This window comes from Gambusia affinis, linkage group LG09, assembly GCF_019740435.1.
Source record: "Gambusia affinis linkage group LG09, SWU_Gaff_1.0, whole genome shotgun sequence".
Lineage (NCBI taxonomy): Eukaryota > Metazoa > Chordata > Actinopteri > Cyprinodontiformes > Poeciliidae > Gambusia > Gambusia affinis.
Window position 1 is genome coordinate 63,554 of NC_057876.1, and position 23,947 is coordinate 87,500.

The 23,947-nt window shown below is 39.8% G+C and overlaps 1 protein-coding gene across 5 annotated transcripts in view; it reads right to left on the minus strand.

Moving 5' to 3' along the window:
• Nucleotides 1–17,780: 17,780 nt before the first annotated feature.
• The window catches only part of LOC122836847 (storkhead-box protein 2-like), a 13,427-nt gene continuing 7,260 nt past the window's right edge, over nt 17,781–23,947 (minus strand). For all 5 annotated transcript variants that reach the window (XM_044126773.1, XM_044126774.1, XM_044126776.1 and 2 more), the window contains 2 exons: nt 19,734–22,107; nt 17,781–18,518 (listed from right to left, as the gene is read on the minus strand). In XM_044126773.1, coding sequence (XP_043982708.1) covers nt 18,314–18,518; nt 19,734–22,107 — 2,579 coding nt within the window. In that variant the 3' untranslated portion in view covers nt 17,781–18,313. The remainder of the gene's footprint in view (nt 18,519–19,733; nt 22,108–23,947) is intronic.

Genomic DNA, 23,947 nt, shown 5'->3' on the forward strand with positions numbered 1-23,947 from the left:
ATTAACTGCCAGACATTGACTTGTTTATAATAGTAACGACTTAGCAAACACAAACTAAAGCCATAAATATCTTTACAAGCTGCCTGTCATGTAAAGTAAAAACATGAGGTAATACAGCAGCTTAATGAAAGCCAGGTATAAAAAAATTAAATAAAGCTTACACTGAAAAAAATAACTCTTTGGATGAACATGAAAAAATCATGGAAAGGTTTTCCACCTGATTATTTTTGCTTTATTTCAGCACCATGTAATTCTGTTGCTCCTATTTAAAGCAAATGTGTTAGGTCAACTTAATTTATTAAGGTTATTCCAATGTAAAGCAACTGTGTTGGCTCAACTTATTTTATTATTGTTATTCTATGGTGGATTCTAAATCAAACATGTTGGCTCAACTTGATTATTGTGTTGTTATTAAGTTGTTTTTATGGTTATTCTATTAAGTGTTGGCTCAACTTAATATCTTATGGTTATTCTAATTTAAAGCAATTGTGTTAGCTCAACTTCATTTATTAAGGTTGATTCAACTCATTTACTAAAGTTGGACCCAATGTAATTTAAAAGAGCCAGCCCAACTAATTTGCAATGCTTTGGACAAAATAATTTACTTGACTAAGATTAATGGCAATTTAATTGAAACCAACTTTTTAAAAAAAATAAATTTTCTCTGTAGAGTTTTTGCAGTGCTAATGGCTTGTATTTTTTTGAGACAGTAGGCAGACAGGGTGAGGACATGGCAAAGGTTGCCGGGACCGGGAGTCAAACCAGCAACACCTGAGTCTAAGGCCTCCAAACGTGCAGTGTGCTAAACCCGCTGCGCCACCACAGCACGCTGGAGAAACCAACTTATATTACAGTGATACCTTCACACTACTTATTAAGTTGATCCAACTCATGAAAATTAAGTTAGCTCAACAAACATGCTTCATGCTGAAAGAAAGCTATTTAATCGTGTGGAAATCCTTTCCATGATTTAATTACGTTAATTCACAGATATTTTTTTAAAACGTCAAAAACTTTTTTTACAGTTCTTAAATGCACTGTATCAGTGCATTTAAGACAGTGCAGTTCCTTGCATCAAAGGTATCAATATGTACAAATAAGTATCATACATTCTGATTTACTAGAAGTTACTGTGGAATCGGTAGTGGGTCTTAAACTTTTTTTTACTTTACATTAATGATATGTGAAAATAATCTAAGTTGTTAGCATTTACTTTAGTTGCTGATGATACTACACCATATTCCTCTGGTAATAGTTCGGAGCAGGTTCTCACATTCATAATAGAAAAAATTGATCAAATGTATCAAAATATCAAATCTTTTTATTATTATTTTATCTTTTTTTCCCCCACCAGGGGTCTTTTTGTGGGCTCAAGTGTCCCTTATATGACAGTAGGCTGACAGGAAAGGGGGAAGGAGAGGGGAGAAGACATGCGGCAAATGTCGGCCGGGTCCAGGAATCGAACCCGCGACGGCCGCATCGAGGACTCAAGGCCTCCAAATGTGGGTTGCACTATCCACCACAGCAGGCCCCAATATCAAATCTTTTATATTTGACCTGACTGCTTACCCTTGTGTCCAACTCTTCTGGTTCTTCAGGTGTGTTGCAGGCTGCCTCCACGCTGCCGTTACACTCTGTTGTGTTGATTAATAGTGGGGAATTTCCATTAGAAGAGGTTACTGACAACTTCTGAGAAAAAAGCAAAAAGTGGGTCTTCTGTGATTATGAGTGAAAACTTACCAACTAAATATATGTATGTATATAGTTCCAAAACCTTATTTCATGCCTTTTAAAAGAAAAATGTTTAAACATTTTCAAAAGTACATCTCTCTTCCTTCCTGTCTTCCTGTACATACTGGTGATGAGAACAGTGAAAATGTTTGAACATTAACATACTAGCTGTGAGTGTCTGGAAGTTTAACTAACCACAGGACTGATTCCATTTCTTCCCAGGGGATCTTTAGGAACAGTCACCAGGTAGGTCTCAATACCTCTCTCCCTCAGGTAGTCACAGCGATCGCCTCCATTTCCTGGCTCCACATCGAACTCTCCATGAAGACACTCCATGGTACTTTGTGAGATGTGAACACGTCTAATCCAATAGCACAAAAGAATGAAACATCAGATATTTTTTGGGTTACAATTATTGCTTTTGTTTTGTTTGTTTTACCAGCTCAAAAACCATTTTTGGAGAGAAAAGTGTTAGGGTGTCTGGTGTGATAAAAAAAAAGTGCCCATTTCTGTGTTTTAGTAATAAATTTAATACTAATAATACATTTTATTTGTAATGCACCTTACATTTCAAAGAAATCTCAAAGTGCTACAGAGACGAAAATAGATTATAGTACACCTTTATCAAATTGAAGGACTTGTACAAACCAATTATGTTCTCTGTTGTCTTATGTTCTCAGAAAGCCATCCAACCTGGCTTTCTGTTAAGCTGTGACACGTTGAGGATGGTGTCACAGCGAATGTGTCCTTCTGCAGATGACATATTAACCCCTGTCTAGTGCTGTCTCCATTGGCTGAGCTTTTCCTGGATGTGTTGCCTTTAAATCGTCTCAGAGCTCGTTTGTTAAGATGTGTTTCTCTCACAGAGGAGACATCGCTCCTAAAGGTGACACCACTACAGGAGTTCCTACTAATGATACATTCTGACTTCCCTATAACATAGAAAGCTATACCAGGATCAGTACTTCTGCTTTTTTGTGTACCTGCTCTGTCTTCTCCAATCTCCAGCTCATACTGAGTCAGGTTCTGGTTCCACAGGATTGTTGAAGCATTCACTTCAAGAGGAGTGAATACTTCTAGTCAATGACTTGATGCTCTGCTGGGTTTCCTAAAGTAGAATTTTCCTCTAAGCTAATTTGAATAATAAACTAAGCTTAATGCACTGATAGATAACTAGGATGAATTGGATTTATAAGTAATTTAATTGAAATACCTTGTTTTTTGCCAAGGTAGGGAGGAGGAACACCACACACACTGTCTGCCACCCAGGGCTGCTGCCAGGAATCTTGTTTTAATTTCACTTAGGAGAGGACGGGTCAGGAGGGACGGGGTTAGAGCTGCTGACTGACTCACCTGTTGTTAAGTGGTAAAAGCTACAGGAACACATTAAATATATGAATATGTTGGTAATTTCTTTCCTTACTTCATTGAATGTTAGTGAAATGGAGGCAAGTAGCTAAGCTAACTACGCTAAATGGTTGCTAATCTCACACAGTCTACGCACCTCTCTTGGAAAAAAACTGGATTATAAATTGACACTTTTACCTTTTTCTCTCTCTGTCTCTATTTTTTTGAAAACCGAACTTTATTATTTTTCTTAGCAGCATAGTACACTGAAAAAAAATAACTTTGGATGAACATAAAAAAAAAATCATAGATTTTCCACCTGATTACTTTTGCTTTATTTCAGCAACCTCTCCTTGGGCTGCCACCTTATCGTGGTGGAGGGGTTTGAGTGCCCCAATGATCCTGGGAGATCTGCTGTCCAGGGCGTCATGCCCCTGGTAGGGTCACCCAAGGCAGACAGGTCCTAGGTGAGGGGTCAGACAAAGTGCAGCCCGAAGACCCCGATGATGATTAAAAACATTGGACTCGGTGTTCCCTCACCCGGACGCGGGTCACCGGGGCCCCACTCTGGAGCCAGGCCTGGAGGGGGGGCACGACGGCGAGCGTCTGGTGGCCGGGCTTTTACCCATGGACCCCGGCCGGGCTCAGCCTGAAGAGGAAACATGGGTCCCCCCTCCCATGGGCCCACCACCTGTGAGAGAGGCCAACGGGGTCGAGTGCAATGTGTGTTGGGTGGCCGTCGAGGGAGGGGACCCTGGCGGTCCGATCCTCGGTTGCGGAAGCTAGCTCTTGGGACGTGGAATGTCACCTCTGGTGGGGAAGGAGCCAGAGGTAGTGTGTGTGGCTGAGAGGTTCCGGCTAGAAATAGTCTGTCTCACCTCGACGCATGGCTCTGGTTCTGGAACCAGTCTCCTTGAGAGGGGCTGGACATACTTCCACTCTGGAGTTGCCCAAGGTGAGAGGTGTCGGGCAGGAGTGGGCATACTTGTTGCTCCTCATCTCGGCGCCTGTACATTGGGGTTTACGCCGGTGAACGAGAGGGTAGCCTCCCTCCGCCTACGGGTTGGGGGACCGGTCCTGACTGTCATTTTTGCTTACGGACCGAACGACAGCTCAGATTACCCACCCTTTTTGGAGTCACTAGAGGGGGTACTGGAGAGTGCTCCACCTGGGGACTCCCGTGTTCTGCTGGGGGACTTCAACGCTCACGTGGGCAATGACAGTGAGGACTGGAGGGGCGTGGTTGGGAGGAACGGCCCCCCCAATCTGAACTCGAGTGGTGTTCTGTTGTTGGACTTCTGTGCTCGTCATGGATTGTCCATAACGAACACCATGTTCAAGCATAAGGGTGTCCATATGTGCACTTGGCACCAGGACACCCTAGGCCGCAGTTCGATGATTGACTTTGTCATTGTGTCATCGGATTTGCGGCCATATGTCTTGGCCACTCAGGTAAAGAGAGCTGCGGAGCTGTTCACTGACCACTACCTGGTGGTGAATTGGCTCCACTGATGGGGGAGGATGCCGGTCAGACCTGGCAGGCCCAAACGTGTTGTGAGGGTCTGCTGGGAACGTCTGGTGGAATCCCCTGTGAGACAGAGCTTTAACTCCCATCTCCGGCAGAACTTCAAACACGTCCCGCGGGTGGTGGGGGACATGGAGTCTGAGGGGACCATGTTCCATGCCTCCATTGTCGAGGCGGCTCATCTGAGCTGTGGCCGCAAGGTTGTCAGTGCCTATTGTGGCGGCAACCCTCGAACCCGTTGGTGGACACCTTTGGTGAGGGAAGCCATCAAGCTGAAGAAGGAGTCCTATCGGGCCTTTTTGGCCTGTGGGACTCCGGAAGCAGCTGATGGGTACCAGCGGCATGCGGCTCGGGTGGTTGCTGAGGCAAAAACCCAGGCATGGGAGGAGTTTGGAGAGGCCATGGAGAAAGACTTCCGTACGGCTTCGAGGCGATTCTGGTCCACCATCCAGCGTCTCAGGAGGGGGGAAGCAGTACAGCACCAACACTGTCTACAGTGGGGATGGTGTGCTGCTGACCTCAACTCGGGATGTTGTGGGCCGGTGGGCAGAGTACTTCGAAGACCTCCTCAATCCCACCGACATGCCTTCTATTATGGAAGCTGAGCCTGGGGACTCTGGGTTGGGCTCTCTAATCTCTGGGGTATATATATATAGTTTCTGATTCTGAACCGTGGTAGGCTCAGCAACAGCAGCATCTTGTGGCTGGCAAATAATCTAGTGGCTGTCCAGAGCAAAGGTTGCTTCCGTGCATTTAGGTGTGGACTATCTCGCCATGGCCACAGACCAACTGACAGACCAGAATATTCTGGCCTTTAAAGCGGATGAATCCAGTTTGCATTTAGTGGAGATCTCCTTTCATGAGTGCGGTGCATCCCTTCTTTGTGATGTCTCGACTGGCAAACCTCGGCCTTTGGTCCCTACTAGTAGGCGTCGGTGGATTTTTGATGCAGTTTATTCCCTTTCACACCCAGGCGTTAAAGCTTCTGCTAATCTGGTAGTGGCAAAGTTTGTGTGTACACTCTGTAAAGATGTACAGACATGGGCGGTTTCCTGTTTGGCTTGCCAGCATGCCAAGGTGCAACGGCACAGTAAGACTCCACTGGAGTACATTCCAGTTCCGCAACGGAAGTTTGAACATGTGCATGTGGACTTAGTGGGGCCGCTTCTACCTTCCAGAGATTTTACCTATCTCCTGACGATGGTGGACAGAACTACTTAGTGGCCGGAGGTAGTTCCGCTGTCAACCACTTCGCTTGATGTGGCTCGGGCATTTATCTCCTGCTGGGTGTTCCGGTTTGCCATTGGACTTAACCTCTGACAGAGGTCCCCAGTTTACTTCAGAGTTGTGGACGGCAGTGGCAGAGAACCTTGGGGTTAAACTCCACCATACTGCTGCCTACCATCTGCAGGCCAACGGTCAGTGTGAGAGGTTCCACCAAACAATGAAGGATGCATTGTGGGCCTCGTTGGTGGATAATAGTTGGATAGATCGCCTGCCTTGGGTTTTATTGGGCTTGCGTTCGGCTCCCAAAGAGGACCTGTGGTTTTCTTCAGCTAAGATGGTCCTGGGCCAGCCTTTGAGGGTACCAGGGGAATTTCTTCCGGGTCCAACAGGTTCAGTTGATTCCCAGGGGAGTAGAACAGTTCTAAATGGGGAATCTAGATCTTTTGCCCCGTTGGCAGCACATCACTGCCTTCCACAGGTGTTTGTGGACACCGGCCCTCGAGGACCAGGAGTGCCCACCCCTGACCTAATGTCTGTCGAGAATGTATTTATCCATCCTGACTCACCACTCACCACTTCAACCTCCTTATGATGGTCCATTCCGTGTTTTGGAGAGGGGACCTAAGGATTTTTTGGTGGAGTTGGGGGGTAATCAGGAGAGTATTTTGGTGGACCATTTGAAGCCAGCTCATGCGTTACCAGGGGACCCAGTTGAGTTGGCCCATTCACCTCACCGTGGTCATCCCCCGTTTCTTTACTCACTCTTCCGGGTCCTCCTCTTACAGCTGGTTTGTCCCCCTCAGGTGGACAGTTTGGTAGCAGTTGATCTGGAGAGTCACTTTCAATTTCAATCCCTGTTCCTGTGAAAAGAAGCTGTGGTGGTTGACTTATTAAACTCCCTATTTGTTACCGTTAGGTATTTTGCTGCTGTTGTATCAACCTTCCAGACCTCTAAGGTCTTCTGGTTCTGGTTCTGCTCTGCGTCCCCAGAACCAGAACCAAAAGAGGAGAAGCGGCATTTAGCATCTATGCACCAAAAATCTGGAACAAACTTCCAGAAATCTGTAAAACAGCTGAAACACTGACTTCCTTTAAATCTCAACTAAAAACCCACTTGTTTAGAGTTGTATTTGAAACGTAATCAATTGCAAATTTATTGACGGAATCTGACTTGATGTTGTGTTTTTATTGTTGATTCTATGTTGCATTGTGTTTTTGTGTTTTGATTTGATGTAAAGCACTTTGAAATGCCTTGCTGCTGAAATGTGCTATACAAATAAAATTTGATTTGATTTGATTTCAATTGTTTTGTTTGTCGCTGCTGTTTAGTTTTTCCTTTGTGTGTGTTTTCTTTTATGTACTTTTGATGTTGTTTCACATGTTGTGTTTTTGTGTTTGTGACATTCTGTGTGTTCAAGTGGGGCCTGTGATTTTTACAATGTATATATTTCATACCCAAATGTATACTTTTATTGTGAAGGGGAGAAGGTGAGGTGAGAAGACACCATCGGTTGTCTTACGTTCTATTTTGAGTTTTGATTGGAAGACAGAGAATAAAACAAGACTCACATTATATTGCTGTCTTTTTCTGCTGACTTCCACACCAGCTTCATATAGACTATTAAGACTATGATCCAAAATAAACTTCTGATTAGTCTAATTTTAATCAAATTGTGATCAGTATATCTAAGTAGGAGGTCACCAGCTTGAATTTACCAAAATTACTAATTACTGTCAAGGCTCTCTCTATTTTTAAGGCAGTGTTTCTCAATTATTTTCTGCCACGCACCCCCTAAGGACCATAATTTTTTCATAACATTTTGCATTAACAATAAAAAGGTAGGCTTCATCTATTTCTCGGCCTTTTTCTGTGAGCTACAGTTACTTGCTTATGAAGGAGGAGGGCCAGACTAAGAACTTTTTGGTTTGTGTTTTAAGTATGAGTAAAGTTGGACACGAGTCATAATTTTATGACAACTTTTCACACACTGTGCTGAAATGAGGAATAGTGAGGGTGTTGTAAAGTTACACTTGGTATTGGTTTAACAAATAAGGAAATACTTATTTGTTATCTTTCAACACATCAGAATCAAGTTATCATCCGTGAGATTTTAAAAAGGTTGTTTAAACAACTTTTTATATCAAAGAAAGAACCAGACTTGCTAAGCTGATCACTCTATTGAAGCTTTTTAATTTAATGACTCTCAACAGGTGTTACGCCAGTCTGCATTTCTCCATCAAATACTGTTTCCCCAGCATCTCCTCACTGCTCCGCACCGTTCTTATCTAGAGAACTGTGGACACTGTAAAAGCTCAAAGTGTTTCGGGTAAGTTGTCAGATTTTTTTTTATGTTTTTGGAACGGCGCAATCATAACACACACATTAATTTTGATTAAAAAGAAGTGCAAATAATTGCTATTCATTTTAATTGTATTTTTTTATTTGTTGGGTACCTTATATTTACCTGGTTCAGTTTTTGCCCACATAATCTAAGAGCTACTGTAGGATTAACTGTTTTCCTTGAAAAACATATTACTTGTGTCTTTTCAACAGAATAAAACCCCCATTCATGTGACCATCTTTCAACACTATCAATTGCTATTTGCATTCTATTTTTAAGATTACTAATATTACCTCCTCTCACCCATAGTGTCCCATCCTCTGCATATAATGCTGTACTGATTCAAATATCTATGTTGTTAAAAGTATCATTAATTATTATATTAAAAAGCAATGGGCTACACACACTTTATTGCGGTGTTCCATTTTATATAGCATAAATATTTGAATAATTTACCCCAACTCTTGCTTCTATTGTTCTATTTTTTTAATTCTTTATCCAATTATTCCAATTTTAATTAATAAACCCTTTTTCCAAAGCATATCATATGCTTTTTCAATATCCAAATATGTAGCTAGAAGAACTTCCTTTACCTCAGCCTTTCTTATTTCATTTATAAACAAACAATTGACCCTACAGTTGTCCTTCCACTCCTAAAACCACTTTGATGGGGAGAAAGAAGATCTCTTTTTTTTCTTTTTCATATATTATTCTCTTAGTTATCATCCCCTCCAACAATTTACATAAATTAGATGCAAGAGCTATCGACCTATAACTTTAACCTCTACTTTATTCTTATCTGGCTTTGCTATCAGTACAACTACTGAATGTTCCCAACTGGAGGGCAATTCACCTTGTTCCCATACTTTATTGGATAACTTCAAAACTACTCTTTTAGCAGTATCTGATAACTGTTCACTCATCTTAAAGCATATGCCATCTTTACCTGGAGGTGTGTTATTAACTCCAGTAAAAGCTCTATTCATTTCAAACAATGTAAAATATTTGTCTAAAAATACCTCAATTTAATTCTTTCCTATTTAAAATATTTCTATTATCCTCCATCATTTTCACTCTCCATGATAATTATTCACTTGATAAATTTTGGGAACTAGGTACTTTCACAAAAGACCTAGCAAACATCTCTGCTCTTTCTTTGTTTGTTATAGCTTCACATGGATTATCTTTTATTAAAGGTAAAGAAAAATCCCTTCTAATTCCTCCCATCTTTCTAATCATTCCCCCAATCTCATTTACTTTAACTTCTGTTCCAACTGTACTACAGAAACCCTTCCAGTAATTCTTTTTAGATAATTGTATGATTCTCTTAACTTTAGACTGTACTTTTTTGTATAATACTAGATTCTCAAGTGAATAATTCAATTTTAACATTCTAAATGCTTTATTTCTATCTTTAAAAGCTTCTTTGTATTCATTTGCCAGTGGCATTTTTTGCAGATTCACATAGAATTGTAATTATTGAATTTAATACTTATATTAGATATAAACCCCATAAATCTCATTTACATATTATGATATATTGCCCAATTAGCTTCCCTCATTTCCGATTTAGGATATCAATTTTCTTCAACTTCTACCTTAAGATTTTATATCTTAAGCAGAATAAGATAATGATCACAACCCCCTGAGTTGTCATTAATTCTCTGGCTATACGGTGATGCTGCTCTTCTTCTACTGGAGTTTTTTATGACGGTTTTAAAAGTGTGCATTACCCAACTATGAGGTCTGGAGTGTGAACTGGAGCTAATGTTGTTCACTAATAGATCTTACATCATACATTTGAAAATGGATTGAACAAAGATAGCTTCTGTGTTTTAGTTAAAGAACTGAGAAAAACAGATCATATTCAGAGAGATGTAAAACTGAAGATACCTGCTGCATTTAGTGTTAAGGACAAGTAATATTTTTACTGTAGAACTGTCACTAAAATGTCAAAGTTTAATGTTTTGAGGCATGAACACATTATTTACTACTTTGCTAAACAATGTTACATTAAGTTCCACTATCAGTATTGTTTAATTGTATTTCTTTATTTTTGCCATTTTAACAAAATAGTAAACAATTATTAAGGAACCCAATAGAGGATACTTTGTTAGCATTAAGTAGCATGTGTGTAAACACTGAAAGTGTTTCACTGAAATATAATTAGACACTGTTTAGAAAGTACTTACAAATATTATTGAAATGTATTTATTATGAGATAACCTATTTGAAAATATTGCCAAAAGTACAACTTCAGAAATGTATTGTTTGTATATAATTGTGATATATTTTTAAAGATTTACATATAAAACATAAATTTTTACAAATACATGCAAAGTGTATTTTTAAAATGATTATCCAAAGTATAATTTTAGTAACGTAATTAATTAGAATTTAAAGCATATTTTATAAAAAATACACTTTTAGAAAGAGTACCAAAACACATTTTTAAAAAGAGTATTGGAAGCATGTTTTAAAAAATGTATTTATTTTATATTTTTAATATAATCTAAAGTATTTTCACTTGGCAACATAATGAAAATGTATTTCAGAAAAATATTTGATATATACTCGAATATATAATTTTTTTTTCACCAGAGACCTTTCAAAGCATCAGTGGGATATCTCATTATTCAAATATGTCAGTCATGTGAAGGCTACAAAAGAATTTCCAAGGAATTAAATATACTATGGAAAACGATGAAGTTTGTTGTGACAAAGTGGTTCGGGTTTTTTTCACCACTTGTCCCTTATTATTATTTTTGATACATTTACTTTTTGTAACTGGTCATAATGCTTAAATTTAAACATTAGTTTGCAACCTTGCTTCATTAACTATCCCGGGTTTGTTTGTTGGCATTATGTTGCAGTTTCCATCTATTTATATGTTTAGTTTAAAGTTACTACTTCTGGATTATTGGTTGAACTTGTTTATTTTGTTTCAAAGTATATTCATGGTATTTGTGTTCCTTTTTACTTACCATTAGTGATGGGCAATCTGAATCCAGGCATCGAGGCTTGTACCGAGTAATAAGGGGGCGTGTCCGGTGAAGCCCCGCTTCCAGGTTTGTGTTGTCTTGTTGAAAACCACGTGACTGGCAACAAACGAGGCCTCGCATTGCATGGGTCACGTGACTGCTTCATTTTGCGTGTCGGTTTTCAAAATAAAAGCGTGATGAGCCGCTGCTTGATCGCATCAGAGGAGTATTTGTCTTCATAAGTGGCCGAAATAAAAGGAACCTTTTATAGTTCATGTGTATTAATGATTTTAATGATGATTTTAATGCACTCATCAAAATGTAATGTTTGTTACCAGTTTTCTCAATGGTTAATTATGGCATATTTTGTGACTTTATAAGTATGTGTTTATTATGCAAAACATTTTGACACTGCATTGTTACTGAAATGTGCTACACAAATAAACTTGATTGAAAAGGAGCCAGCAAGAAGAAAGAATCTGACATCAGGGAAAACTTGAGATGATTCACTCACAAGATTCTTAAATAACAATAATTAAACCTTCACCTCTAAAATTCTCACCTTCTTGAAATTTCCACTATTTGTTTGTTCTGCAAAAATATATCAGTCTTGCACAGCAGAAACAGACTTAAAGCTGTTGGAAAAGTAACATTCTGAGTAAAAATATAAGGGATCAGATCAGAGAGCCAAGAAAAAGAACATTTTTGAAGAATTTTAGGTTTTCAGGAGGCAAATCAAAACTCAAAGAAAACTGTCTGCCCCAACAAGCACTGCACTCCGAGTACATTAAAACAAATGTCTATTGTCAAATCAGTCAATGACAGAAGAAAACAGCCACTAACAGTCAACATTTACCAGGATTGACTACAAATTATTTTAATAACTAAAAAAGATTAGTTAAATAGGATTTAACTGACACTCCTGTTACTAAACGTGAGCTTGACAAAAACTTTGTGACAATATTGCATTTACATCAACAGCAGATGTCACTAGTGAGAAATGAATGAAGCATCGAGTGATGAACTTTTGGGCAAAGCAATCGGCCGGGAGGCTTCATGAGGCTTCATGAGGCTTCATGAGGCTTCATTTGGCCATCACTACTTACCATTGTCCCTTGTAGATCTGCAGTAGGTCAGGGGTATGGGAGCGGCTGGCCCAGTATTTCCTGCTTAAGTGGCTGAATGATGTCACTGATTACCTTGCTGGGATCTACCAATTAGAGGGTTTTCTTGTAGTATTGCTTTGTTTGTTTTTCTTTAAAGTAACTTTTGAGTTATCTTGTATTACAGGTTTATTTTGTAGACTATTTCCTTATGTTGATGAGTTTGTAAATTAGATTAATAATATTATTCTTGTTTCTGTCTAGACTTTTTTTTTTTACCTGTTTAATTGTGGCTTGGTCCACTTATGTGCAGGTGTGTTACCAATTGGCTTTAAAAACAATGTTTTTGGAAGCTCAGGGTGAGTGGATGGTTGTCAGAGAGTTAAAAACCAAATAAAATTCATCGGAAGACTCTGAAACTAGTGGCTGGTGCTGTTTGTTTTCATTCACCTTGTGGATCCTTGACCACACTATCTTACATCTGTTATCATCAAGTGGAGAAAATATGGCAGAACATGGACATTAAGAACAGGTCGGCAGTCTAAAATTGATTCAATGAGAAGAAAACTGGTCAGGAAGGCTGGCAAGAAGCCAACAGCTACAGTAAAGGAACTGCAAGAATTTCTAGCAAATACTGGCCATGTAGTACATGTGACAACAATCTCCTGTCTTCTTCATATGTCTGGGCAATGGGGTAGGGAGGAAAGATGAAAGTGTTTTTTCTTTAGTTTTTTTTTTCCCGCCACGGGGTCTTTTGTGGGCTCTAGAGTCCCTTATTCGAAAATAGGCTGACAGGAAAGGGGGAAGTCATGTGGCAAATGTCAGTCGGGTCCGGGAATCGAGCCCGCGACGGCCGCGTCGAGGACTCAAGGCCTCCAAACATGGGTTGCGCTGTCCCCTAGCCACCACAGCACACCCTGAAAGTGTTATCTTAAAAAAGAAAATCATCCACGGCCCTTAGTTTTGCAAAAAGACAACTGAAGTTTCCAAATGCATGTGGGAAGATGTGTTATGGTCTAATGAAACCAAGGTTGACCTTTTTGGACATGATTCCAAAAGGTATATTTGGCACAAAAGCACTTCTCATTACCAAAAGAACACTATACCTACAGTGAAGCATGGTGGTGGCAGCATCATGCTTTGGGGCTGCTTTTCTTCAGCTGGAACTGGGACCTCAGTCAGGGTGAAGAGAATTATGAACAAAACCTTTGGCCTTCCGTTAGAAAGCTGAAGAAGAAAAGGAGCTTTATCTTTCAGCATGACAGTGACCCAAAGAACACAACTAAATCAACTAATGAATGGCTCACCAGAGTGAGTACAAGGCTTTGAATTGCCAGCCACAGTCCACACCTGAATCCCACCGAACATCTGTGGGTGATCTGAGGATGAGTGCACACAGACGATACGCTCACAAGCTGTCAGATTTGGAGACGTTTTGCAAAGATATAAAACGTGCTGCAACGTGCCCTTAGTCTAACGGTGTGCATATTTATGCAACCATATTTTTATTTTATATTTTCCCTGGTTGACAGTGCCATCCTGTATGCAGTGGTGTGCTGGGGCAGCAGACTGAAGGTGGAGGACACCGGCAGACTGAACAGATTTATCCACAAAGTCAGCAGACTGTGGTGTCAGAGAGAAGGATCCTGTCCAACATGCAGGCCATCTTGGACAACGAGTCTCATCCACTTCATGACGTACTGGCCAGATACAGGAGCACCTTCAGCCAGAGACTCATTGTACTAAAGTGCATCACAGAGCCACACAGGAAATCATTTTTGCCTGTACAATGCCCAAGTCTGAGTAACTTTAAACTAATTTTCTCTGCACTCACATTATTTATAAATTAACATATTTCCATGAGCATGCTTGTTTTATTTATTTATTTATTTTCAGTCATATTGAACTACTTATACTACATACTTGGGTATATATATATTTGATCAACTTTGTCTCTTATTGTTATATTTGTATTATTAATATTTAACACCTTAGATAGAGCAGCTTGTCAATTGATAAGCAATTTCTCCTTGGGGTTCAAGAAAGTATATTCTATTCTATTTAAAAGTTTCATTTTTTTTCAATTGCATTGGACAGGTTATAGGTCACATTAAAGGTGGAAAAGTTATGAAATTATTTGTCTTGCTGTCATTTATTTACATAAAGAAAACCTGGCATTTGAACAAGGGTGTGTAGACTTTTTATATCCACTGTATATTAATTTAAAACAAAGCTACCTAATATCAAAACATTTTGCAATGATTGAAACAGCAACAGATACTCTAATAAAATGACTTAACAGTAGCTTCACAATTGAATGATAGTGCCTATCAGGAGTACACATGGACATGGATGTCAGTGGTTTCAATTCCATATTAAAACCAATGAAGTTTTATAACAGAGATTAGATGAACTTTAGCGTAGTTTCTCTCTTCCACACAAAATTACACAGAGGCTCAAATATATACAGACATCCTATTTGAGGAAAGTGCTTTCAATTCTTCTAGAGAAAAAATACTTATGGTATCCATCAACAATTTGTGGCTGCTTCCCTGCCAGAGACCTTTGAAAAAACCATATGCTGACAAAATCATGATTTCAAAATGGTAGCTCATAAACTATCATGGTGAATCTCTCTACTTCCTAAGCTTTTAAACTTTTAGCTTAAGAGCTTTTAGCTACATTCTCTATTTAAGGAGAGCTCATTGCTCTCATTGATGCCAACAAAACTCATTGCAACAAAAAAAAACTTTGGCCAGCAGGCTTCTAGCTCCGTAGTTTAAGTGATCAGCTGCAGATTATAGTCATGAGTGAAAGATGCAGACTTTTGCAGATAAGGTTTGCAAATGACACAATCACAATTAATTATACCTTACCAACCTGTGCAACTAATGCTTTTTTTAATTCATTGGTGGATGTTTATTCCATCTTGGAAAAACAATTGTTCAAATAAAACATTAAATATTGGAAAAATGAATGACATTCATGTCTTTGTAAGTCTAGGCACTGTTGCTCTTTTAACCAAACCTTAATGTTCAAGAAATGAAAGCCTTTTTTTTACCTAATGATTTATTCAGTGTTAGCATTTTTAGTAGTTAGCCACTGTCACATAGGCAATGGTATAAATTCTGTGGGGGAAAATGCATTCTGTATTGTGCTGCATAAACCTTTAAGTACATGGATGAGATATATTTATAGCACCATTGATTCAAGAATTACACAAGATAACACCTTGTTGGAGTTGCTCTGTTACATTCCTTATGTTTTTGGGTTTTTTACATACTCTTTCCCTTTTTCCTGTTGAAAACATTGCTTTCTGGAGTCTTTCTCTATGCTTTTAAATGCTATCCGGTAGGAAGAAGTTTTGCTTGTACGTTTTAGTTTTGGGCAGTTGCACCGACGTGTAATTATAGCAACAAGGCACTTCTTTTTACAACAGAGAAGCAAATCAACAGCTCAAAAGCTTGAATGCTACTTAAACTAAGACCCCAAATCTCAAATGAATTAAATAGAGCATATAGACACAGAGCAGGAGCAAAGTGGAGAGAAAGAGAAGGAGGATATTCAAACAATCTCTTCTATTGATCATCACAGCTGGGGGTATGAGATCTCGGACAAATAAAATATATGAAGTTCAAATGCTGAACTGGACTCACACAGGGTGGAGATGCAGTGTTGTGTTTTGCTGAGAAGTTGCTTTAGATTCACATCTCCAAATTCAGTGTTTCTACATGCCAGTGTTTTCTACTTTTAACTATAAAAGCTGTCTGAGAATTGAAAAGAGGCAGTAAAAGGAAACAAAGTGAACCAGCTGTGCTGGTTAACATCTGATGTAATCCACAAACATGCTGCTGGATCATCCCGCAAAATCATCTCTGCAGCTCAGACATTGTTGTAATTTATATCCATATTTATCAACTTCCAGTAGTTTTAGGACTAGACTTTTCCTTTTGATAGAATTGTAGGTTATTCTGAGCTATCTTGGAAGTTATGCTGCTGGACCACCTCGCCTCACTCAGTTAAAATATCCTACCACTCTCCAGTTCTGCATTATATCTCCTTTTAACTTTATCTCAATGTTTTTGCTTTTCATGGAAGTTAAGTTCACCTGGTGTTCTATTTAGCTGTTAACTTCCTGAAGGAAACTACCAGCTGAGCTACTGCTGCCACCATCTTTACATTCCCTTGCTATAGCTGACACACATTTCTCTACCCATCTCTATTCATTCTTGTTCATACAGCAGTTGCAGAAGCTAAGTATAAGCAGGCTCTGTTTTCCACCCTTTAAATTTTACTACAAGTGCTTCTCCTAGATCATTGCTTTTGTGTTTTATGAATCTCTATCTTCTCAAACCATCAGCCAGTCATAGCCAATGGCTGCTTCCATTGGCTATGACTATGAAAGACTATGAAAGATGGTGACTGAAAGTTTCTTGCTCTAAAAAGACTGTGGGGCGACTGTGCAAGACACTTAACCCCAAGTTGCCTACCAATCTGCAGCGTATAAATGTGTGTGGAAATGAGTAAAACTCTTTCAGTGGGTAAAATGAAAGGAAATGGGCTATATAAGTTCAGTTAATTTACCATTTAAAACAGGAGATCTCCACTGTTGCTGTATGAGTTTGCTACAAAGTTGTTAACGCAATTGTTAACTTTGGATAGTTGTTTGCAACCTAAGCTGTCACTACCTGCTTATTCAAGAGACGAGTGCTTCAAAGTCAGTGATTCGAAGCAACCAACTGGGTTTCCTTAGAAAGCTCTTTCCCAATTTTGATTAGAAACTGAACTTAACTAGATGACTTATTAGCTAGTAGGAAACAGTACATTTTATGTATATAAAATGTTTGATATGTCTTCCTTTTAAAGAGTGCCTTTAGAGAATATTTGAGTAAATAGGCACCATATAAATAAATTGAAATGCCTTATTAATTTAATGTCTCATTTTCTTAAAGTAGGGCATTACTTACAACACACAGGCGGTCATCAATGTATAACATCCATTTTTCAATTCACAGTTGAAATAAAATAGAACTAAATACTAAGGCTTGTTTTTAATCATCTGACTCCACCTCCTTCCTGAATATTGTTGTAATAAATGTGTTACAAGTTCTGTTACTAGGTACTTACCTAGTACAGTTCCTAAATAGATCAGAAAGTGCTGGGGAAAAAAATCCTTTACTAATTACTTATTTGTCTATGACAATAATTAATCTAATTCTGCACATTTTCTAAATCGTTGGGCTTTAGACATCAGATTTATAAGCTTTCTTCTATTGAAGCTTTGTTTAAGAAGCACCAAATTGGCAGAAGTAAAAATTGTCTTTACCAAAAAATAGTTTTGAAGGCAATAAAACCACAAATTTGTCCCATTTTAAAAAGCTGTAAAAATTACTTTCTAATACTTTCAAACATAGAGGACTTGTCACATTTATCTGAAAAAGTGTAAGATCAACAAGTTGTTAGTTTTACAGAAAATCTTGAAATAAGACTTGTGAATGTTAAATTACCACAAAATATACCAATGTGTGAAAAATCTTTTTTTCTTGCTGTCTTGCCTTAAAGGGTGTCTGCAAGTGGCTAATATGACACCAGAGCTGAAAAAGCCAACTAAATAGAATGCATCAGTAACAGTACTCAGCAGAGGTACAGCTCTCATTTGTGTAGCACCAGCAGGAGATACACTGATCAGGAAAAACAGAAATGAGACCGAAAAAATACAAACAAACCTGAGATTACAGATAATACATATTATTGACACACACATGCCTCAACCAAAATATATGATTAAAAAAAGATGCTAGAGCACTGTTGTGTAAAAGACCGAATCCAAAGAGTGGGTTGCAGTTCATTTGTGCATGTCTTTGTTGATGCCTGCACATTTTCATATCTGCAAGACAGAGAAAGAACTGTTCTAGATTCTTTTTCCCACAGTTGACCTATCACAGCTTTCCTAGTTCAATCTGTCAGATTCACGGTGTAGCAGTCAGGTGGAGCGGTTCTAGGATTTTCTGTCCATTTTCACTGACTTTGTGCTTCACTCAGCCCTTAGTTCTGATACTAGACGCTGGTGATTGACGCAAGGCAGGTAGTGGGCTTCTGTAGTTTCTCCTGTTGAGTGGTGGCAGATTCTGAAATAGCATGGAAGGAAAAGGGAGGACCGCTGCCAGTTGTGGTGCTGAGGTGTCCAGGACTCAGGGCTACGTTTTGACGTCTGTTACTTTCAACTATTGAAGAGGTGTTTGATGCTAAGCTCTCTCTTGTTCTGAAAAGACAGACAGAAAACATGAAAAGATGTGCCTAAGGAGATGGATAGCTATTTTGCCAGTAAAACAAATTTGCAGCTTTAACAAGAGTTAATACGCAGTATATTTAAAGGGGTAGTAGTACGTGTTTTCTAAGCACAATCGAGTGACTGTTACCTTCAGTTGTTATGAAAATGCTACATTTAACTTCATAATTTAACACCTTGAAATTGGGCTTTAGTCTCTTAAAGATTTTCATTCTGAAACAGCACCTTCAGGAAGTCATCACAACATCACTCCTCTATTAACCCTTTGACAACGTTTTTACCTGCTTGAACTAAGAAGTGCCTTATAAATAGCTCATTAGATGCATAGTTCTACCCAGTGTTTGCTGGCTAAACTAAAGGGGAGGGTCGCTCTATATTGTTGAAGCCTGCATCTTGGAAACTGCAGCTCTGAGGACGAGCTCCCTCTCATAGGGAGCCACAGCCACCCAGGAGTTTTGCACAGTTGAATGGCTGCCACGTTCATTCAAAGATTCCTCAAACATGCATGAAACAATCAAGACAACACGCCAGGTATGTTTTGGATGATTATTACACGATGCTCAAAAATGTCGAGTTTACACAATAATATTCCTATAAGGAAATGAAAAAAAGACACACAGATAAACAGTGTAGAGGTGTGCCGATCGATCGGCCACCTATTATAATCGGCCGAGTTCTGTGAAAAAGTGAAAAACTTTTTCTTTTAACTTTTTTTTTAATCTAGATAAAAGTTAGATCACATTTATCTAACTTCGCAGCCTGCGTGTGCAGCCATCTCTTCTTTCCTTCACACTGAGGAAGCACACGACAACAAATCCTGTCATGTGGAACTTTAACACTCTGAGAGTGAATGGGGGAAGTTTGCGTGTTGTAACATAGTATCATTTCTACCAAAAGCAAAAAATTAACAGCCATTCCAGGCAATCGGCAGTGATCGGCAAAGGTCGGCCTCATGGATGATCAATATCTGAATTGATAGCAAAAAACCTGTTCTAAGAGTCCCTAAAAGAGTATGTATGAATCTGGTAGGAAAGGAGACTACATAAAACTGTTTAATAAACTAACAGAAATAATATTAAAGTAATAAGGCATAGGGTTGATTTAATAAATACTTTAACATTTCCCAACAAATGCAAAAAATATATTAAAAAAAATTCTGCAAGAAAGCATTAATACCAATGCTCTCACCGTGGTGAATTGAATCCACTGTCAACTGTAACAGAGCTGGAGTCCATACTGTCAAGTCTAGCAGAGTGGACTGAATGCTGGCTCTGGCGGGGCTCTGAATGGCTTCCTTGAACACCAGAGAAAGTAAGAGTTCTTTCAAATCTCATTTGTAAATCCCTTGCCTTCTCTCTCTCCAACAGCCACTGCATGGTCCCTATTCCACATTCTTCCATCTCAGAAACACTTCCTTTAGGTTTCTCCCCTCCTTTTTGAACTTTAGTCCCTTCATCTTCAAGTTCCTCATCATCCGAGACATTGTAGTAGTCAAAAGAGTTCTCTGCAGCACTAGATGTGGCCTCCACTCCCTGTTTGGGAACAGACAAAGTTGTTATAAGTGGTTTAGGAGCATCAAATCCTTTGTGGGAATCAAGAGCGTCACAGGATGAAGATAGAGTAATTGAGGCAAGAACTGTAGGTTTCCTCAAGGAGCTATAGCCAGACAGCGAGAGGCTGGGAGGCGGCTTGAAGAGCGTATCTTTACTAAAAATTTCCTTATGTTTCTCCTGGCCAGCAGAGGCACTGTGGGATGGTTGTCCATTTGAAATTGCAGGGTCAGGGATAGACAGAGGTATTGGAGGTAGGCTTCCACCTTTAGGTCCAACATTTGACAAGTCCTCATTTGAGGGGCTGGAAGTCTGTCTCTCTGTTTGCCTGTCAGCAATGTTTGCTATTAATCCACTGTGGCTGTTTTTGCCTTGAGTTCCTAATATAATTGTTGTTGTAAGAGCAATTTCAGAGTTACCAGTACACTGAAAGTAATCCTCAGAGGGGTTGGAGGCAGATAGAGGTTTGGGTGAGTATGTTGGTAAACTGTCCTTGCTCTTAATCTTCTCATAATTTCTGGCACCATCCAAACAAGCAGAATCAGCTGCAATCTTAGATGTAGGTGGTGTGGTTCGAGTGTAGTGAGATGAGCTCTGATTAGCTCGTAGAGTGCAATCATCAGTGAAATAATGACTGCGGTCATCATAATAATCAGGTGGTGGTCCAATCAAGCCAGCATCTAGCAGCCCTTTAGAATTGTCCATAGATCTAGAACGTTCCTTAGCCTTGCTACTGCGTTCATTCCTTGATTTTCTCTCCTGAGTGTGAGAGTGTGAGCGGTGGACTTTGGAATAATGAGTTGATGGACCATGGCTTGGCTCAGGAAAAGGCATTTCCATGCGGCGCTTGGCCAGCTCCCCAGATACATCCCATTCTGGTGTGACAGGCAAATGAGATGAGTCAAGGATGTTGGGAATGCTGTGTGCAAGGTGATGTCGAGCTCGTTGACGCTCCACAGCCAGAGCTTGCTCTCTTGGTGATCGTGCAAGTGAGGAAGAGTAACCTCTATAATCTTTGTCAGCTCGCTCTAAATGGGTACCATCAGTTGTTTCAAAGCGGAATGCCCTTGTCTTACTCTGTGAGCGACTAAGTTTGGATTGAGATTGCTTTCTGTGCCTACTCCCACTTCTTCTACTTCTGGAGCTCTGATGTGCTGATGATGCTTTGCTCCTCTGAGTGCGTTCTTCTTCAAGTCTTTTCATAACTGCTGTATGTCGGGCCAGATTTTCAACCGTAAGGTCAGGGTTGATTCTACGTATAATTTCCATTTCTACATGACGGGGCAAGTGGTTGGGTTCCTCTTCGTCATGGAGTGGCCACTCCTCAGGGGGAAACTGTGCAGAGAAGGTAGCCAACTGCTTGGCCTTATCCTTCTTAAAACTCAGACGAAACAACTTCAAACCAAACTTTCTCCCACCTGTAGCACTGCCCAGCGTTTGTTTGTCTGGGTCCCCACATCCTCCTCCTCCAACAGGCCCTCCTCGGTGCTTGATGAGGGTGTCTGTCTTAAACGGAATTCCCAGGGAACTACGGTTCTTTTCTGAGTTGCCAGCTGCTTGCTGAGAAGGTGTTTGTGGGGAGTACTGTGATGAATATGTGTCTCTGTGTTCTTTCGGAGACCGTCGCTGAAGTGTAGTGTGGTGGCTGGGTGGATCATCTGCACGATAACCACTGCTGTAAAAAAAATCATCACCTCCTGCACAGTGGCTTTGGCTGGACTTTGTGTGTGTGCAATCTAGAAATCCCCCTGAATTGGATGGTGTTATGGTTCCAGAAAGAGGAGAGATGCATTGAGTTTGCTGATGCCGCTGTTGTTTCTGATGCTGGTATCTGTCAGATGTTCGCTCATCTAAATGGTACCACTTTGAGCTAGTTCGAATAAGACTTGGGGTGATGAAGTAGGTTTGAGGAGTTACAATGAAATAGCCATCAGGTGTTGGGTAAATTTTACGCTCCCGGACCAGCAAGCTAAGTGTGTGGTGCAGGGCTTCCTCTGTTGGTGTAGGAACACCTAAGAAAATATCAGAAAAGTTACAGAATTAACAAATATATTTTAAATTCATTAAAAGACCCAATAACGCCAACAACATTGCTATGCAATAAAATATTTTCAATTTCCTCAACTCTTGATGAATATTATAGGTCTGACAGGCCACCAGAATATACTTACCCCTACACTGTCCACACCACTTCATGTTAGCCTCATAAAATATATATCTATCTATATATATATATATACATATACACACACACACACACACATATATATATATACATATACACACACACACACACACATATATATATATACATATACACACACACACACACATATATATATATATATATATATATATATATATATACACACAATGTATCACAAAAGTGAGTACACCCCTCACATTTCTGAAGTTATTTAAGGGTATTTTTTCATGGGACAACACTGACAAAATGACACTTTCAGAAAATGAAAAGTAGTCTTTATGCAGCTTATACAACAGTGTAAATTTATTCTTCAGGTAAAATAACTCTATATACAGCCATTAATGTCTAAAGCACCGCCAACAAAAGTGAGTACATCCCTAAAAGACTACTCCTCTAAATGTCCTGCTTGTCATTTTTCCTCCAAAATGTCAAGTGACTAGTTGGTCTTACTAGGTCTTATGTGTGCATATGGAGCAGTTGTGTTAAATTTTGTAGTACAGCTCTCACACTCTCTCATACTTGTCACTGAAAGTTCCAACATGGCGCCTCATGGCCAAGAACTCTCTGAGGATCTTAAAAGAAGAATTGTTGCGCTACATGAAGACAGCCAAGGCTACAAGATGATTGATAACAAACTGGAACTGAGTTGCAGCTTTCTAAAAGAGGAGGGTCAAACTTCGTGTTGGTCGTCCAAAGAAGCTGAGTGCATGTGCTCAGCATCACATCCAAATGCTGTTTTTGAAAGACAGGCGCAGAAATGCTGTCAGCATTGCTGCAAAGATTGAAGAGGTGTGAGGTCAGCTTATCGGTACTCAGACCAAATGCCACACACTACATCAAATTAGTATGCATGGCTGTCACCCTAGAACACAAGTGTCAAACTCCAGTCCTGGAGGGCCGGTATCCTGCAACATTTAGATGTGCCTCTGCTGCACCACACCTGAATAGAATAATTAGGTCATTAGCAAGTCTCTGGAGAACTGATCTACAAAAGGAGGAGGTAATCAAGCCATTTCATTCCAGTGTTTTATATCTGTGGCACATCCAAAAACTGCAGGACACCAGCACTTGAGAACTGGAGTTTGACATCCCTACCCTAGAAGGAAGCCTCTTCTGAAGTCTGTACTCAAAAAAGCCCTCAAACAGTTTGCTGAAGATATGTCAACAAAGGACATGGATTATTGGAACCAGGTCCTATGGTCTGATGAGACCAAGATTAGTTGTTTTTTTTTGGTTCAGATGGTCTCCAGCATGTGTGGCAGCTGTCAGGTGAGAAGTACAAAGATAAGTGTGTGATGCCTACAATCAAGTATGGTGGTGAGAATGCCATGGTCTGGGGCTGCATGAGTGCAGCAGGTGTTAGGGAATTATACTTCATTAACTCCAATATGTACTGTGAATGACTGGAGCAGGGCCTGACCCCCTCCCTCTGGAAACTGGATCACAGGGCAGCGTTCTAGCATGATTACCACCCCAAACATACCTCTGAGATGACCACTGCTTTACAGAAGAGGCTGAAGGTGATGGACTAAGAAAGCACATCTCCAGACCTAAACCCAAAAGAACATCCTTGGGACGTCCTCAAGAGGAAGATGGAGGAGCGCCAAGTCTTGAATATCTGCCAGCTCCATGATGTCATCATGGAG